General features: G+C 40.3%; 1 protein-coding gene across 2 annotated transcripts in view; it reads left to right on the top strand.

Annotated features, from left to right (window-relative positions):
* MCM9 (minichromosome maintenance 9 homologous recombination repair factor) overlaps positions 1–19,377 on the top strand; it is a 74,939-nt gene extending 55,562 nt beyond the window's left edge. For both annotated transcript variants that reach the window (XM_048844676.2, XM_075126661.1), the window contains exons 9-13: positions 5,318–5,520; positions 7,426–7,629; positions 9,461–9,543; positions 14,845–14,990; positions 17,174–19,377. In XM_048844676.2, coding sequence (XP_048700633.2) covers positions 5,318–5,520; positions 7,426–7,629; positions 9,461–9,543; positions 14,845–14,990; positions 17,174–18,794 — 2,257 coding nt within the window. In that variant the 3' untranslated portion in view covers positions 18,795–19,377. The remainder of the gene's footprint in view (positions 1–5,317; positions 5,521–7,425; positions 7,630–9,460; positions 9,544–14,844; positions 14,991–17,173) is intronic.
* The last annotated feature ends 280 nt before the right edge of the window (positions 19,378–19,657 follow it).

Genomic DNA, 19,657 nt, shown 5'->3' with positions numbered 1-19,657 from the left:
CACATCCTCAGCCAACGACAACAGCTTTGAGACCCCATTCATCCGTTCCTTCCACAACCATCCCAGGGTTTTTTCCCACATTGCCGTATGCTGAATGGCCTTTCCTCATTTAAATCCCTCCTCAAGACTTGCTTCTTTCACAAAGGCTACAAGAAATTTGCCAAGTAAGCCACTGATCTCATTCAACTTACAAAAGCAAGCCAACAAACCTACTTCACCATCTGGTGCACTAACTTGCTCTGAGTTACTGAATCCCTAACAATATTGCCTTGGTCCTGATTGTGGATTTCTGCTAACCACCTCCCTTTTGGTTTAACCTTTGCCCATGTTGGAGTTTACAGCTCAGCTCACAGTTCTTTTCAGCATAACTGGAACTGCCTACTGTGCATACGGGGAAAATCATCTCAGAAGTGTTGTGCGGACACAGTTCACTAGGGGCAAGTCCCACTTTACATTAACCTTACACAGACACAACTGCCCACAGCGAACGTAACAAACATAGCAGAGAATAGATCCTTAGGTTTCTAGCCCAGACTGTTGCCTTCCAAATGTGAATCAAGTATAAAATGATTAATTTCTGTCTAAGCCTGGAAACAGACTGAAAAATATCTGTGAGATAAGATGGGTGAGATAGCATCTTCTATTGGACCCAAGGCCGGCTCCAGGCACCAGCGTTCCAAGCAGGTACTTGGGGCGGCAGTTAGAAAGAGGCGGCAGTGTTTCCGCCGCGGCGGCAATGCGGCGGCGGCTTCTCCGTCCCACCGGCCGCGGCGGTAAATCGGCAGCAGCTTCTCCCTTTTGCCATCCGCAGCGGCAGGTTTTTTCACTGCTTGGGGCGGCAAAAACGGTAGAGCCAGCCCTGATTGGACCAACTTCTGTTGGTGGGAGAGACAAGCTTTTGAGCTACACAGAGCAGTTCTGGGAAAGGTCCTGAGAGCGTCACAGCTAAATACAAGATTAAACAGATAGTTTAGTATAGGTAATTAGCACTTGTTCTAAGGGACCATTCAAGGTAAAGTGGCTATTAACACCACTGTAGTCACAGGACAAAAAGGGGGGTTAGTGGGTAGAGATTGTTCTAAGCTCCCCCCCACCCCCAGAAAACACCTGTAAATCAAGAACAGACAGCCCCATTCGCTTAAACTAGCCCTCTGAAACTCAATGAACTTAAATTTCAACACTGTTAACCACTTCACTGCACAAACATATAGGTAACTACCCTTATCTCACAATCCCAAACTGTGTTCCATGCCTTCTGGGGTCTTCTGCCAAGCTGCCAAAACCTCCAGAGTCCCCTCTAACAACTTCTCACAGGTAGCTGTGTGTTTGTTGTCAGTGCAAAAATCTGTAGCATAATGAACATTAAAACTTAGGAGCGGAGTAGAATAGAGTGAAATTAACTTTCAAAATACATAAACCAAGGGTACAGAGTGGCTCATTTCCATATTTAATTCAATATGAGCAACTCCAACCAGGTACAATGGCTGCTCCTTTTTGAGCAAGCCAGTAGAAGTCACTAGCGTCTAATAGTTAAGGTGTGCTGGGGCTCCCTCTCCTGCAGCCCTCTGCTCCAAACTGTGGGAGGGCTGGAGCGGAGGGGAAACCTGGCTCACCACTGTTGCTTTTTGGGGAGAGGGGTGCCCAATCAATCTAAACAATTACACTCCATCCCACCATCAACCTCAGCCTGGTCCAGTCCACACAAGAGATCCACTTCCTGGACACTACAGTGCTAATAAACAATGGTCACATAAACACCACCCTATACCGGAAACCTACTGACCGCTATTCCTACCTACATGCCTCCAGCTTTCACCCTGACCACACCACATGATCCATCGTCTACAGCCAAGCTCTGCGATACAACCGCATTTGCTCCAACCCCTCAGACAGAGACAAACTCCTACAAGATCTCTATCAAGCATTCTTACAACTACAATACCCACCTGCGGAAGTGAAGAAACAGATTGATAGAGCCAGAAGAGTTCCCAGAAGTCACCTACTACAGGACAGGCCTAACAAAGAAAATAACAGAACGCCACTAGCGGTCACCTTCAGCCCCCAACTAAAACCCCTCCAACGCATTATTAAGGATCTACAACCTATCCTGAAGGATGACCCAACACTCTCACTGTCAAGGTTCCTCCCCCACTCTGAACTCTAGGGTACAGATGTGGGGACCTGCATGAAAAAAACCTCCTAAGCTTATCTTTACCAGCTTAGTTCAAAACTTCCCCAAGGTACAAAATATTCCCCCCGTTGTCCTTGGACTGGCCGCTACCACCACCAAACTAATACTGGTTACTGGGGAAGAGCTGTTTGGACGCGTCTTTCCCCCCAAAATACTTCCCAAAACCCTGCACCCCACTTCCTGGACAAGGTTTGGTAAAACGCCTCACCAATTTGCCTAGGTGACTACAGACCCAGACCCTTGGATCTTAAGAACAATGAACAATCCTCCCAACACTTGCACCCCCCCTTTCCTGGGAAATGTTGGATAAAAAGCCTCACCAATTTGCATAGGTGACCACAGACCCAAACCCTTGGATCTGAGAACAATGAAAAAGCATTCAGTTTTTTACAAGAAGACTTTTAATAAAAAATAGAAGTAAATAGAAATAAAGAAATCCCCCCTGTAAAATCAGGATGGTAGATATCTTACAGGGTAATTAGATTCAAAAACATAGAGAACCCCTCTAGGCAAAACCTTAAGTTACAAAAAAGATACACAGACAGAAATAGTTATTCTATTCAGCACAATGCTTTTCTCAGCCATTTTAAAGAAATCATAATCTAACACATACCTAGCTAGATTACTTACTAAAAGTTCTAAGACTCCATTCCTGGTCTATCCCCGGCCAAGACGACTACAGACAGACACAGACCCTTTGTTTCTCTCCCTCCTCCCAGCTTTTGAAAGTATCTTGTCTCCTCATTGGTCATTTTGGTCAGGTGCCAGCGAGGTTACCTTTAGCTTCTTAACCCTTTACAGGTGAGAGGAGCTTTCCCCTGGCCAGGAGGGATTTCAAAGGGGTTTACCCTTCCCTTTATATTTATGACACTCACAAATCTTGGGAGACAGGCCAGTCCTTGCCTACAGACAGCCCCCAACCTGAAGCAAATACTCACCAACAACCACATACCACACAACAGAACCACTAACCCAGGAACCTATCCTTGCAACAAAGTCCGTTGCCAACTGTGCCCACATATCTATTCAGGGGACACCATCAAAGGGCCTAATAACATCAGCCACACTATCAGAGGCTTGTTCACCTGCACATCCACCAATGTGATATATGCCATCATGTGCCAGCAATGCCCCTCTGCCATGTACATTGGTCAAACTGGACAATCTCTACGTAAAAGAATAAATGGACACAAATCAGATGTCAAGAATTATAACATTCATAAACCAGTCGGAGAACACTTCAATCTCTCTGGTCACGCAATCACAGACATGAAGGTCGCTATCTTACAAAAAAAAACTTCAAATCCAGACTCCAGCGAGAAACTGCTGAATTTGGAATTCATTTGCAAATTGGATACTATTAATTTCGGCTTAAATAGAGACTGGGAGTGGCTAAGTCATTATGCAAGGTAGCCTATTTTCCCCTTGTTTTTTTCTACCGCCCCCCCCCCCCATGTTCTGGTTAAACTTGGATTTATGCTGGAAATGGCCCACCTTGATTATCATGCACATTGTAAGGAGAGTGGTCAGTTTGGATGAGCTATTGCCAGCAGGAGAGTGAGTTTGGGGGGGTGGGGTGTGAGAAAACCTGGATTTGTGCTGGAAATGGCCCACCTTGATTATCATGCACATTGTAGGGAGAGTGGTCGCTTTGGATGAGCTATTACCAGCAGGAGAGTGAGTTTGTGGAGGGTGAGAAAACCTGGATTTGTGCTGGAAATGGCCCACCTTGATGATCACTTTAGATAAGCTATTACCAGCAGGAGAGTGGGGTGGGAGGAGGTATTGTTTCATGGTCTCTGTGTATATAACGTCTTCTGCAGTTTCCACAGTATGCATCCGATGAAGTGAGCTGTAGCTCACGAAAGCTCATGCTCAAATAAATTGGTTAGTCTCTACCAACTCTTCAGAATGGTATTTAACGTAATCCAATGACCTAATACTGAATCTGTTTTCCACTTTTTCTCCATATTTACCTTTTTCATATGAGCAATTCGAATAAAGCAGGACACAATATCCCCAGTGTGCCACGTATCCGCTCATGAAGGTGTTGCCTACAACAAATATGCAAGGCTGAAAGTGTGCCATTACAAGTCCTCTTGTCCTGATGACCTATTCCAGCAGTGTGGATGGGAACTCCCCATGTACTTGAACCATGCTAATGGCTTGGACTTGCTATGGTTTGGTTCAATCTATGCTATTAAATAGATCCATGTTTTAACTGGGTGCCCTGATATAGCTGATTTTGTTTTGTAGATGGGAACTTAGAACACAGTTTTGCTCTCAGCACACAAAGCTTCAGTCACTTGCTTTACAAAGGACTGTATTTACTTTGGTATTTTTAAATAATTATAATATTACACAGAGAAGTAAATGTTGCTTTGTTCATTTAATCTCTCTTTGTACTGGCTGGGAACCAATGCTCTTTTCTTGTGGTGTGTACTGTAAATCAGAAAGCTAAGATTATTGGCGCTAACCTACATTCAGGTTCTGGACATGAGGTAGCAGCTAGCCTGGAGCTGACTGGAAATAGGTTGGTGATAAACCAAATTTAGAATAACTCTTCTGTTGCCTTAATGAAGGATTGTGCTATGACTACTGGGACAAAAGTGTCCCACTGCAACTAAAAACACAGGAGCCAAGACAACATGATTCAAGGAGAAAATACCTTTTTCACTGTAAAAAAAATATGTAAAATGCTTAGCCATAGGAACAGTATATATATATTTCTTTTTTTTAACCCTGAATTGAGATATCTGAGCTATTAGCTAGTATCTTTGAAAAGTCATAGAAGATGGGTGAGATTCCAGAGAACTGGAAAAGAGCAAATACAGTACCAATCTATAAAAAGGGGAATAAGGACAACCCAGGGAATTACAGACCAGTCAGCTTAACTTCAACACCTGAAAAGACTGATTAAGCAATCAATTTGCAGACGCCTAGAAGATAATAAGATAAGTAACAGTCAGCATGGATTTGTCAAGAACAAATTGTGTCAAACCAACGATTCTATGATTCTATGAATGGTGCTATGCAAACATAAAAAATGATTATTTTATTTTACTCAAAAATTATTTTCTATATCCAATGACACGGAATAGTGATGTACATCATCTTTGTCTTTAGCTTAGTGTGCAAGCTGAACACAAGGACCACTATATTGGCAGCAACAAATCCAAAAGGCCAGTATGACCCTAATGAATCAATCTCTGTGAACATAGCCCTTGGCAGTCCGCTGTTGAGCAGATTTGACCTGGTCTTAGTATTGCTAGATACGAGAAATGAAGACTGGGATCGCATAATTTCTTCTTTCATATTGGAAAACAAAGGTAAGAATAGACTCTTTGAATGTATCTAAAGCTTCTCCTCTGCACTGACCTTTCCCAAATGTTCTACAGCCCAGTTTTGGAGTGACCAGTTTAGTGACTGAAAGGGTAGTTGAGTTGATTTTCATTTGATCCTTGATTTCATGCACGGTGCCAGTTGTGATGTGGTTGCCTGTCCATTAGGAATCGGACAGAGACCACCAATCCCTGTCACCTAGATCAGTGGTTCTCAACCAGGGGTCCAGGGCCTCCTGCAGGGCCGCGAGCAGGTTTCAGGGGGTCCGCCAAGCAGGGTCAGTGTTAGACTTGCTGGGGCCCAAGGCAGAAAGCCGAAGCCCTGTCATGTGGGGCTGAAGCCTGGGACCCTGAGCCCTGCCATCTGGGGCTTAAGCTGGAGCCTGGGCAACTTAGTTTTGCAGGGTGCGTGGGGCTCCAGGCGACTGCCCTGCTTGCTATCCCCTAACGCCAGTGCTGACTTTTATATGCAGAAAAAGAGTTGTGGCACAGGCGGGCCGTAGAGTTTTTTACAGCATGTTGCAGGGGGCCTCAGAAAGCAAGAGGCTGAGAACCCCTGACCTAGATCACTAAACACCTGTCAGATGGTGACAACTTTCAATCAGCCTCACTCCATGCCTGCCCCTTCTACCGTGTCCTCCACACCCCCTTCCCTTCCCTTTCCATTTAGCTGATCCCCTACTAAGTAACATACCCTACAAAGTAAAAGTGGAACTAACATGACATTTGCTGCCCTCATATTGTTCACTCGGCTTGTTTGTTGCCCCTCTTCCTCTACCCTGTCTTGTCTAGTTAGACAATATTGTCTCTTGATTCCTTGTACTCCCCATGTGTCTGTACCATTAGTTGTGTCTCTTGTCCTACACTGAAGACTGTCAGCTCTTTGAGGGAAAGACTGTCTTTGTGTTCTGTGTTTGTACAGCATCCTTGCTCAATGAGGTCCAGGTCCATGCCTGGAGCTCTGAGGTGCTACACTAATAATAAATAAATAAAAAGATGAGGAAAATCTTCTTGCAGTCTCTCCTCCAGTGCACACCTGTGCCACATCTGGCACATAATGATTGGCCCTATAAAATATGTAAGACAGCGAGAGGAGATAATCATATATTTATGTGGTACTTTTCATCTCAAAGATACCTGGGTGTTTTGCAGACTGAACAAGCTGATAAACAGTGAGCCTGATCTTGCTCCCATTTAAATTGATGGGAGCTTTGCTGTTGACTTTACTAGGAGCAGGATTGGATGTTGGAGCCTGGGGTGAAACACAGCAATGTTGCAAAACACTTCAGGGCAAGAACTTGCAGCAGAGCATGAGCAGTTTAAACAATGGGGAAATTAGGTAGGTAGTGTAGGCATAGAATCATGCTGGGCATGTGTAAACTTGCATGTAGCTTGATCTGAGTGCAAGGTTAAATTGTAAACAATGATGTGACAGGTTGTGGACTGGAGACGATGTTTTGGGGCTAGGTAAGTGCGAACACCTTGAACTGATAAGCTTGAAATGTCATTAAGGTGAGGACATCAGCAATAAGTCCTTACACAATCTGCAAAGCAGTTGGTTCCTACATGAACCCTATGATGTCCAAATCGATTCAATTAAAGAAGTTTAGATGTTAGGAGCTAGGAAATAGAACATGAGTGACACGCTGGACAAGGTGTTCTGGATAAGCTGAGTGGAAAAGGTCTTGGAGAGAATCCCAACGGATAGAATGTAATAACCCACTCTGGAATTTGGCCAAATCATAGATGAGCTAAGAGAATGTTAGTCCCTTTCTGCCCAAAATGTAATAAAACCTCATTGTACGTTCATTCACCTATTTAACAGGAATTTTTAGGAAAGCATTTTATCTCTGTCATTGTTTTGAAGTTACTGACTGAGCACTTGTTATGCAGGATGCCCAAGCAAATCAGAAAACCTCTGGAGCATGGAAAAGATGAAGACCTACTTTTGTCTTATAAAGAATCTACAGCCAAAATTGTCTGATGAGAGCAACCTGATTCTTGTCCGTTATTACCAGATGCAGCGGCAGAGTGATTGCAGAAATGCTGCCCGAACTACCATTCGCTTATTAGAGAGTTTGATACGCTTAGCAGAAGGTGAGCCCGTGGCAGTTTTTGTTTTTCTGCCTAACAATTAACTTTTTTTAAAAAAATGGACATGTTAGAAGTGCAATTATAGTTCATAGGTTAAGTAGTGACCTTACAGCTAAACTAGGGATGGATGAACCACCTGGAGTTTTAGCATTAGTGAATCTGTAGGTTTTGTGGGGTTTTTAGATATACAAAACTAGTTTGAATTTTAATATATTATATTCCCTCCCAAAAAAATGTAAATCAGTGTAAGAAGTTAAGTTAGAGGGAAATGAGCAATGATTAATTACATCCAAAGGACCCAATATTGCAAACACCCGGCTCATGATGTCAGTTAGCCCAATGAGCCCACAATGACTGGCTCCTTTATAAATCTAATAAAGCTGCATATGTCCATTGTAGCTAATTGTGTAAATATATTTCTGGGCAGAGATTTTTAAGCAAGAAATGTGGATTGATTAATTAATTAGTTAATATTTGCACAGCACTCTAAAAAAGTAAAGGATTACATAAATCACATGGTTTTTACTTAACGCCTGGCTCAGGGCTTATTTCTTTAATTTTGGGTCCAATCTTGCACATTTCAATCACACCCCACTCCTGCTCAATCTGAAGCCAGAGGGATTATTGCCTGAGGAAGGCATAAGAAAGGTGTAAGGATTTGGCCCTTATTATCCCATAACGTTACTAAAAATAAATATTTCATTTTAAATACCAAGAATGCAGTCCACATTGTTTACTAACGTGCTACAAAATTTCATTTTAAAATCAAAACTTTGAGTTTTAAGAACAAAAAATAAAGGAAGTGTTAAATATCTAGGGTAGTGTTCTTTTATCCTTTAAAATGGCTTAACAGTTTTTGAAAATGAATTTTAAAAGAACATACAGTAACTTTGTATAACAAATTTCAGCCCAGAGTGATGTTTTATTTTGTCAAAGATGTCTCTCTTATTAGTCAGTTGTTCCTATTTGAATTTCCTTGTGTGTGGGGGGAAGGGGCGGGGGCCAAGGGGGAAGATTGTTTTGTGAACCTTCCTATCATTTAAAGCCTTTATCCTGCAGATACTTTCATGCTATTTATGTTATAAAGTCTTTTACATAAGTATGCATTTGCAATATTGGGGCGTTAACAAGCACTTTATATTTTCAAAGTGTTATGAAAAAGTACCATTTTTCTTGCTTAAAAATGACTGTCCAACAGCATAATTACACAACCAACCACAATGGCTTAGTATGGTGAATTATTTGCATTATATCCATTCATAAAATTAATTCTATTTGGGGTAATGGTGGTTATGGGAAGCAAAGCAGGAGAAAAAAATATGGAAAATGCATGTTTAAATAACGTTAAGGCTGTGACACAGACCAACAAAAGAAAGGAAATGCAAAGTGCAGACTATTGCTTAAATCATGTCTTTTGTCACCCAGAATGAAAGGTTAGCTTTAATTTTAAATTTCCTTCTTTTTATTAGTTTGTGTTGCTATCAATACATTTGGATAGATAAATATTATTTTATACCACATTTATCATCATGGTATCTGAACACCTTACAGTTATTTAAATGTAGCCTTTTGCTTTTCTTTCTTCCAATTCCTTCAAACTGTCATTGAATCTCAAATCCAGAAGACACACCTCATTTCTAATTAGGGGAGTTAAGTTTTCCCAATTCTGCAGACACTTATGACAGTGAAGTCAATGGGACTATTTTTATGCTTAAAGTTAAACACATGCATAAATGTTTTCAGAATCAGGCCTGAATTTGTTAGCCTCTGGTTGCTAATACAAACAAATGCTTTTCAACTTTTTCTTTTTTTAATGCTCATTTATTTTTGCTAGCCCATGCTCGATTGATGTTTAGGGACACTGTAACTTTGGAAGATGCTATAACAGTGGTCTCAGTGATGGAATCGTCGATGCAGGTAAGCTTTCTTATAGGAAATGACACTACTACAATCCCATTCTATATGATTCGATCCATTTAAGGAGACTACTATGTATAACACTCTCCATCTCCTTGGAGAACAATCCATTTTAATATTCAGACATTGAAATATAATTGAGTTGAGAAACTGGGTTATCATAGATGGATGGATGAATGCCACTTGTATTTTTTCAGTTAGACATTAGCTATTATATGTGAGAACCAAAAAAAGATTTGAGTTTTGAAAAAGTTTTAGAAAGATTAACAGGTGCCAGAGCAGTGTAAAGGGACTGAGCATAAATGAGAAGCAGGCCCAGAACATTTAGTCGTCATCATCATAGTTTGTCACTCCAAAATTGTAGCCAAGATGTGGTGGTGTCGCTTATATCAAATAGTTCTTTGGGAGAACAAGGTATTGACAGGTAGCACTGCATCCGGCAGGATTCAAGTATTTGCCTAGACTCTCCATATTCATATTTGCAGCATTCCATTTTGTCATATTGTCACCATCTTTGCCACCCCAATTTGGAGTACATCATTGTTTTTGTTTGAAGTCAGTCCTTGGGGGAGTTGTTCTATAGGAACCAGGTTCTCCCAGAGCATCAGCATTTCCTGCCATGTTGTTACTCTGTAGCCTTCCATGGTGGTATTTTGGGGTAAGGGATTTTCAGGGGCAAAGCTCTTTTTGGACTTCAGTCTCTTGTGTGGTGGAATGTGTCCGAACAGTGGATGTCTTGACACATGCACCTGTTTTTGTTTCTCCTTTTTACTGAAGACATCCCATCTTACAAATATTCATGCAATTCATGTGAGGCAGTATAGTGACACCATGGGAGTTGGTTTCCAAGTGCCTGTGATGATCCTACATGATTGACTGAGTTCAATATCAGTTTTGTGTGCATGGCCCAAGCAAGACCATACTGATGTACAGTATTCTGCAGTCAAGTAACACAGACTGAGACGGATTGCTCGGAGTGTTTTTGGAATAGCTCCCCATTTTGTGTTGGCCAGTTTCTGGAGTATACAATGCCAGGAATTCACTTTCTTTTTCAGCTTCTTTATGTGCTCTTTGAATGTCAGTATTCAGTCTAATGTGACCCAAGGTACACCAGATATTCATAGTGCTCAAGGATTGTACCATCCTGCAATATCTGGAAGTCTCACTTGACCTGGTGGTATTTCAGGTGGAAGGTGCACACTTGTGTCTTACTGGAGTTGGTATTTAGGAACCATGTGCAATCGTACTTTCCAGGCACCACTCAGGGAGCCAGTTAAAATGTGCTCAGTATCCTCAAATCTTTCCAATTGAGTGGCAATTCAAAGAGCATCAGCATACATTTAATCTTTGCACATGAGGGGATTCTGCTTGGTCATTTGTGTAGATATTAAACAGCAAGGGTGATAGCACTGAATTGTGGGGTAATCCATTCTGCAGAGTACATCATCAACTCTTCTGACCACCCATATCGACAAAGAAACATTGATTTTCGAGCAGAGAGGAGATGATGTGGACCTTCTTGCTATTTCTCAAAATTCTTGCTTATTTCACTAAAAGTGCATGATAGTTCACAGTGTTTAGTTCAGATAGGAGATGAATGAGAAGGGAACATAGTAAAATATTGCAAAATAATGAATGGTATAGAGAATGTAACTGGGCATTCCTATTTGTCATTTCTCATAATACAAAATCAAGGGGACATTCAGTTAAAATGAAAGGCAACAGACTTAAAACCAATAAAAGGAAATATTTTTTACGCAATGCATAACTAACCCCTGGAACTCATTGTCAAAAGATATCATTCAGGCCAAGAGCTTATACTAATAGGCTATTTGAAGGGATATGAATCCTTAGAGTTCAGGGCATAATCTATCCACTAACAGAAGCTAGGAAGAAACATCCCCTATGAGTAGGTTATCCCCAAATTATCCGTGAGGGGTTTTTAGCACCTTCATCTGAAGTATGTGATGCTGGCTCTATCTGATCTAATAGGACATTTCCCGTTTTCTTGTACAGGTTGGTATCTCAAGACTATGAGAAACCATATATGCAAATGATACATTTTATGTAGCACCTTTCAAGCAGAAAGACCTCAAAGCATTTACATGGAATCATAGGACTGGAAGGGACCTCCCGAGGTCTTGTAGTCCAGTTCCCTGCACTAAAGGCAGGACTAAGTGTTCTCTAGACCATCCCTGACAGCTGTTTATCTAACCTGCTCTTAAAAAATCTCCAATGACAGAGATTCCACAACCTCTCTAGGCAATTTATTCCAATGCTTAGGAAGTTAGGAAGTTTTTCCTAATGTTCAACCTAACCTGCCCTTGCTACAATTTAAACCCATTGCTTCTTGTCCTATCCTCAGTAGTTAAGGAGAACAATTTTTCTCCTTCCTTCTTGTAACAACTTTTTATGTAATTGAAGACTGCTATCATGTCACCCCTCAGTGTTCTCCTGACTAAACAAACCCAGTTTTTTCAGCCTTCCCTCATAGGTCATGTTTGCTGGACCTTTAATCATTTTTGTTGCTCTTCTCTGGACTTTCTCCAATTTGTCCACACCTTTCCTGAAATGTGGCAAACAGAACAGGACACAGTACTCCAGTTGAGGCCTAATTAGCACGGATTAGAATAACTTTTTATGTCTTGCTTACAACACTCCTGCTAATACATCCCAGAATGATGTTTGCTTTTTTTGCAACAGTGTTACACTGTTGACTCATATTTAGCTTGTGATCCACTATGACCCTTAGACCTTTTTCTGGTGTACTCCTTCCTAGGCACTTGTTTCCTGTTTTGTATGTGTACAACTGATTGTTCCTTCCTAAATGGAGTACTTTGCATTTATCCTTATTGAATTTCATCCTATTTTCTTCAGACCATTTCTCCAGTTTGTCCAGATCATTTTGAATTTTATTCGTATCCTCCAAAGCACTTGCAACCTCTCCCAGCTTGGTATCATCCACAAACTTTATAAGTGTCCTCTCTATGTAATGATCTAAATCATTGATGAAGGTATTGAACAGAACCAGACCCAGAACTGATCCCATTTTATAGACTATGGCCATGACCCTGCTGCTTTTTCTCAGACAAAGCTCAGAGAGGTAGATATCCAAAGGCACAAATGGCAGTTGGGCATCTATGACGTGCCACTGACTTTTAATGTGAGTTAGGTGAGTAATTGGCACTTGTGCCTTTGAAAATGTGTCCCACAATCGCTTCAAATGGAATTTTGCTTCTTCAAGAACTACAGATTCTGACCCTATACAGCTTAGAAAGATTACTATAGTCTCTGCTGAAATGCAGCCACTAGAGGGTTGGAACAGGCTAGCTTTTTAGCATCATGCAGCAACATTACACAAAGGGTAAGTTAAGAAGTGATGTAAAATAACATTTTCAAATAAAACTGCAGTGGGAAGTTAGGGAGACAGGATATAATTACCAGATTAGAATTTGACAGGATACTGGTTTTAAATCAGTACTGTTAAAAATCCTGCACACACTCTTGTATATACAAGACCATCTTTAATTACCGCCTTTTTTTTTCAATTTGATGAAATAACAGACTTAAATTAATACACACATTACACTCAAATGTTCATCCACTCAGAGTGCAGAAAGAAAGTAAAGTTGTTTGTTTCATAATTGTATATTACTCTTTTATTTATGCATAGCCCTACACGGCGACTGACTGAGAGGGTTCTGAAATGCATAATTAGCACCTGTCTAGTGGGTGTCCGTGGTAGTTTGCCTGAAGGATTGCAGGATTGGGCTTGACATTAGCTCGTATGCTCTTCATAATTACCCCAACATGCCGAATACCTGCGCATCTCAAGACCACTATGGGGGCCATGTGTTTTCAACCACTTGTGACGTGCGAATTTTCCCTTGTAACAGCTTTTTCGTGAAGGGGGGTCATTTATTTTTATTAAAAGATTTTTTTTAAAACAAACAAGAAAAACTGTATTCATTCAGTACCTGAGATGGTTGAAATCTCTCACTCTGTCTCTCTGAGGACTTAGATGGCCCACAACACCATAGTATCTGAACATCTTTCTCTGTGTGCTAATCACTAGAAACGATTAGGGTTGCTTATAATTACAGTAGTTCATAGTTCCTTAGTATCTTGTTCTCTGCTTCCCTCTTTTTTTTTTTTCCCTTGGTTAACAACAGCATTTGCTACTTACTTTTTCAACCTGTTTTGTTGGGATTTCCTTTATTTTCTTCACTTTTGTCCATTGAATTTGGTGAGAGACCCATAGTTTCTCTCAAAAAGCTCTCTTATTTTCTCTCCAACTGTCAATTTTTAGAGTGTGGGAGGGTGATGGAAACAAACAGGTGTTTGAATAATTCTAGAGGGGCTGGCGGCTGCCACCTTTCAGCTTTGCAAAGACGAATCAAGCCTTGCATTTGTAACTCCTACAATATCCTACCCCACCCAGTGCATAACCAAGGGTCAGGGTGTTTAGCTCAGTAGTCATGTATTTCTGCTGGTCCTCTTGAGCAGCTGAGTGGCTGGTTGGCCTCTCTTGTTCTTACCTCTTTTTATTTCGTTGTCTTTACCCTTTATTTCACCTTTATTTTTCCCCTATTCCCTATCGTCTGTCTGCCTCCTCTTATCTCTCCTTCTTGATTCATTCCATTCCCTTGCTCTGTGTCCTCCTGTTGTCTTGCCTGTCCCTCTTTCCATCCCACATTTTACTCTCAGCCTTGATTTACTCCAAAGTTTGCTCTCTGTCCTTCTTACCTCCATCTTTCATTCCATGATTTCCTCTCCTTATCCATCTCCTTCTCCTCTCCCTTGCTTTCGATTTGACCCTTGTACTTCTCATTTTCAGTCTCCTTTCCCAGCTCCTCAACCCTCACATGCACATCACTGCTCTCCAGTTGTTGGGAGCACTGCTAACTCCTTTGAGTGGTTGAGAACCTCTGGTGCTCTGCTTCTTGTTCTGCCTACATGTGTATCAAACAAAGAGCTAAATGCTGATCAGAAGTGTTGAACATTTGGACTGGCCATGTGGCAGCTGGATGGGCAGCACTCCTGTATTTTTTGTGTAAATCCAACTAATAATAATAATAATAAACAAAGAGTCTGACCTTGCAAACACTTATGCATGTACATAACTTTACCCATGTGAGTTGTCCCGTTGACTTCTATGGAATTACTTGTGTGAGTAAAGTTACTGAGTATTTGCCACATCAAGTGCTAAAATAGCCAATGGCAGGTTGTAGATAAAACTGTCTTTGGTGTTAAAATCTGATGCTGAGTAACCAAGATGTTTCCATTCTTTTGGTGGCACAGGGAGGTGCACTTCTCGGAGGCATCAATGCACTGCATACCTCATTTCCAGAAAACCCAACGGAGCAGTATCGAATGCAATGTGAACTCATCCTGGAGCGACTGGAGCTGCAGAATCTTCTGCATGAAGAATTCAAAAGACTTGACAGGTGATAATAGGAAGATTAACAAAAGAATCCAATAGAGTAAAAGGATTGCTGACAATAACTGTACTAAGAGATTCAAAAAATAGAATTTGACTTAGGAAAGCGACCTTCAGTGGAGTTGAAAAAGCAGGGGATTTTTAAAATAGCATACTGAGATCATTACAATATCATTTTTCATTCTGGGATTATTGAATTTATGGAGGGTTAAATAACAATTTAATGATTTCTCAACATACATCCAGATAAATTTAATCTAATTCCAGTAAGGTCAGAAAGTTGCTCATTTTGGCTGAATGATTAATTTTATTAACCTTTTGATTCCTGTTTGTTAAAGTACAGCAAGCTTTGCTTTATTTTTTTTTAAAAGGTTATTTTATGTTTGGCTGGTTAGGATCCCTTTCTTTGTGATAACAGGTTATAAGTCTGGATCAAAGTTATTTTTTTGGGTGATATATTTTTCTTGATTCTCACTGGATGGTCATCAGCTTTTAGCTCATTGGTATCATCTTCGGAGAGTCTATTTGTTTTAATAATAGAAAACTCCTTTTAATTTATTGAGGCTGAGGCAATAATAATCTAAAGAAAAATAACTTTTGTCTCCTGAACTGACAGCAAGCTCCATAAGAAACACATACTTGTTTTTATTAAAGAAAGATAAGAATATTGTTTAAAGGAATAAAAGCAGCTGCGAAAATATGAATTTCCCTTGAAAAATTTTCAGTTCTGTTTTATAACACAGCGTAAGTCACATTCCAAATAAGCATACAGAGCAATAAAAGCAACTGAAATGAAGATGAAAGTGAGCTAGCTCTAAGAGACCAAAGCAAGTTTTAAAGTAAAAAAAAGTTCACATCATTTTTGCTGCTTTTTTTTTTTTTTTTAAGATCCTTTCTACCTTGGAGAAACCACATAATAATTAATAAATGCCTTACATTTATATAGCATCTTCTGTCTCAAAGGATACACAAGCCATATGTGGTACATAGGAATTATTTTACCCACCACTGAAATGCAGTCACTTCTGAGATGGAACATGGCTGTTGTTTATTAGTGCATAAAAATACTGATTTAGGACATGAAGTGAGGAAAAATAGTATCTCCAGTTAAAATGGGTGAGTTTAGGCGGAATACATTAGACTGATATTTGGCCAGAACACTTCTGTTGTTTCGAAAAGAGCTATGGAAATGAAAACAACCACCATAAATGGTGAGAACCTGGTTTCACAGAGCATCCAGAAAACTTCACCTCGAGCACTATAGAGCTTCTTAACATGTTGGTTCCATAGTCACTCTGAGGGAAGTGAATCATTTACTGAATCACCAACAACCACTTCTTCATGCAGCATCTAAATTTTCCTTACCTGTCTCTCTTCTAAGGTTTGACCCTGCTTAGCATGAGATCTGATGAGATCATAGTTCTAGGAAGTGTCACTGCAGGATGCATCACTCATAAGCACTACAGGCATTTGTGATTCTGTAAACCCATTTTTAAAAAATTGAAATAAAAAACCATAACTCTGGTTAACTTCTAGAACTTGTTGGTATATCTTGATGCAGGGTAATGATCAGGGTATGTTATGTATCTACTCTTTAAAACAGTAACCTTTTTGCCTAACTCTAACTGTGTGTGTCACATTGTGAATAACCCAAAAAGAGAATATGCACATGCAGAAAAAAGGACTTAAGTAAATAATACTAAATATAAATTATATTGTCAAATGGAATAATATACATTTTCATACTAAAATCCACTTTTTGTTTGAACAAAGTACACAGGCAATTTGCAAGAGTGAACCAAATATGTCTGTAAATGCTAGTATTTAATAAGTATGGACCAAATTCTGCCACCCTTACTTGTGCTAAGTAATGCCTTACTCCATAAATAGTTCTCCTCATGGAGAAAGGCACTCCTTACCATGAATAAGGCAGCCAGATTCTGCTACTTTAATGCAGGAATCTGCTGCAAGAGCAAAAGGAGATCAGACATTGCTGCACTACGGCCGGTGTTCTATATGGGACATAGTGATTCTGTTATGCTGCTGGATTCATTTGCAGCCTCTCTACTCTTATTTGTATATAATATATAAATATATTTATATAATAGGAGCAACTAAGGAGAAAAAGGAAGAAAAATGAAAAATTAACCTACTTACCTGTAAACATATTTTTTCTTCCTCATCCGACAGGTCACAGAATGAAAATTTATGCCAGCTGCAGCCTGGAGTGACAAGCAAAAATACTACTCTTGGATCCTTAAGTGATGATACCTTTGGGCAGTCAGAGCAAATGTCCCAGACAGAACTGTCAGACCAACAAGGGAATAACTGCAAACAGCAAAATTCTTTGGTCAAAGGGAGAAGTAAAGCTGATACACATCTAGCGCGCTCAACTAGCCAGGCAGCTGGTAAAAACAGAGATACAAATTACCTGAGTAAACACAATGAAAGCAGCGATGATGGCAGCTTGACCTGGTTTGACAGCATGGTAGATGACAACATGGATGCTGAAGAAAGTGTTCAGCAGTCCCTAATCCGCAAGAGACCTCTAGATAATTTGGCTTTGAAAACACTGAATGATGAATCCTGTTCTAAAGAAAAAAGCGATTCAAGACAAAGCAGGGAAACTGGGATGGGACAGTCGCTGGCAAGTGTGGACCTCAATGCTACTTTTAGACAGGATGTAGTTTCTGATATTGATGAGAAAAGGACAAAAGGACATAAAAATCTTTATTCTGAGGCTAATATTAAAGATCCAGCCTCGGTAAGTGCTAGTGTGCCTGATTCCATGGTGACACAACAGGTCTCTAAGAAATGGCAGAGATTGCGCACAGAGAGTGCTCACAATTTTTGTGCAAGTACACAAGACCCCAAAGTAGACACCCTTTCTTCTCCATTGTCTTTCCAGTCAGCAGCTGACCCAGGAGTTCCTTCAGGCGATATGAATAATGTTTGTGCGATAGGAAAGAGTAGGAATAATGTGCCAGTAGTAGCTGAGAAGCTGGTAACTTCTATGAGAAAAAGAAATAAAGACCAAATTGTGAAGGAAGCAATGGCAACAGGTTCCCATGAGCCGGAAATCACTGAGACTGAAGGACCTCCAGTGGCTAAACTGGCTAAATTTTCATTCAGACAGAGGACAAAATTTGTTCATTCTTCTGAAAATATGAGCAATGCAGAATTGCCTCCCTCACAATCAGAGGCTGTTTTTAAGCCTCACAGGGTTTTGAGAACTGTAGCAGAAGGGCAAGAGCCAGAGGAAGAATGTTATTCCCCTGCGAAACACCAGAAAAAACTAACAAGTTTAGGAAACAATAGTTTGGAGAAGAGACCCCTTGATAATAAAAGAAAGGAGCAGCAGCAAAATGAAACCTTACAAAGAGAAATCAAAGAAGCTACAACTGGACACTCAGAGACCAAACAAATCGCAGATATTAGACACCATGCTGTGTTAACACCAACTGCTGAGAAGAGCAGGAAAGCAGAGGAAATGTCTGGTGGCCTGAGCACAAAGAAGGTGTGTTCCAGCACATTAGCAAAACTAGCCAGGTTTTCCTTCATGTCACCTCCTGAATCAAAATCGGAAAATCCACCGTCACTTAACGTTACCAGCAACAGCAAGGAAAGCCAGGGACTACCTCTGAAGACCCATACTGAGAGCACCAGCAGCAAAAGAAAGTGTTTTGGACTGGGAAATGCCAGCAATAAAAATGTGGTCACAGGAAAATCTCTCTTCTCAATAACAGATTTAGATGATGCCACATTCGATTTTGATTGGGATGAAGAAATTAGGAAAAACCCAAGGTCATAAACCATACTACCTTTCCCCAGCCCCAATCCACCTGTCATTATCAATATATTACTGGGAAACAATATCACCCATATTAATTATTTCCAAAGCTTTCAGACAGCACCTCAGCTGGCATAAATCAAAATATTTCTTTTAAATTATTGGAGCTATGTCAATTTACAGCAGCTGAGGATTTGATATACACCACAGGTCAGATGCTACCTTTACCTCTCTAATTGTTTACAAGACTGTTTATAATATCTGTTGACTGTTTCAGTTGACCTGATATAACTTGAAAACTCAAGTGATTTGTAATCATATTCAGAGTATAGTGGTACCTGCAAAAGAAGCAGGGTTAATTGACATTTTTTTTTCTTAATTCATCTCATAAACCACACACCATTCTAACTGATCTTGTGTCCCATGTACCATTTATTCCAATCTTTTGAGGACAGCGTTAGCAACAGGGCGAAGCAAAAGCTAACCATGTAGTTATATTTTGTTCCTCCTTTACATGCCTTCTCCCTTGATGCATTTAGTGATATACTATGATGTTGTGATATGTGTTCCTGTGTTATCAATATAAAGAGAATTTTGCTCTGTCTGTGGTTACTGTGGTCCATTGTCCTTCTGATGTGTGGGGGATGCCTGCTTTTTTTATTATTTTTTTTAAACCATAGTATCCACTGGTCCAGGCACTTGTTAATAAGATCTTGCAGTATGCATCTGTCCATGACACAGTGATGGCTTGTGCTGAGTACTGGGGTTCTGTATGCATTTTGGTGTCACCAATGTCTATCTTTACCTCAGAATTACACCTCTCTTCTAGAAAATCCCCCTGAAAATAGATCAGTGGTTTTCAAACTTTTTTTTCTCGCGACCAA

Source organism: Caretta caretta, chromosome 3, assembly GCF_965140235.1.
Source record: "Caretta caretta isolate rCarCar2 chromosome 3, rCarCar1.hap1, whole genome shotgun sequence".
Lineage (NCBI taxonomy): Eukaryota > Metazoa > Chordata > Testudines > Cheloniidae > Caretta > Caretta caretta.
The sequence above is the reverse complement of the archived record's forward strand: the minus strand, read 5'-3'. Positions and strand labels throughout refer to the sequence as shown.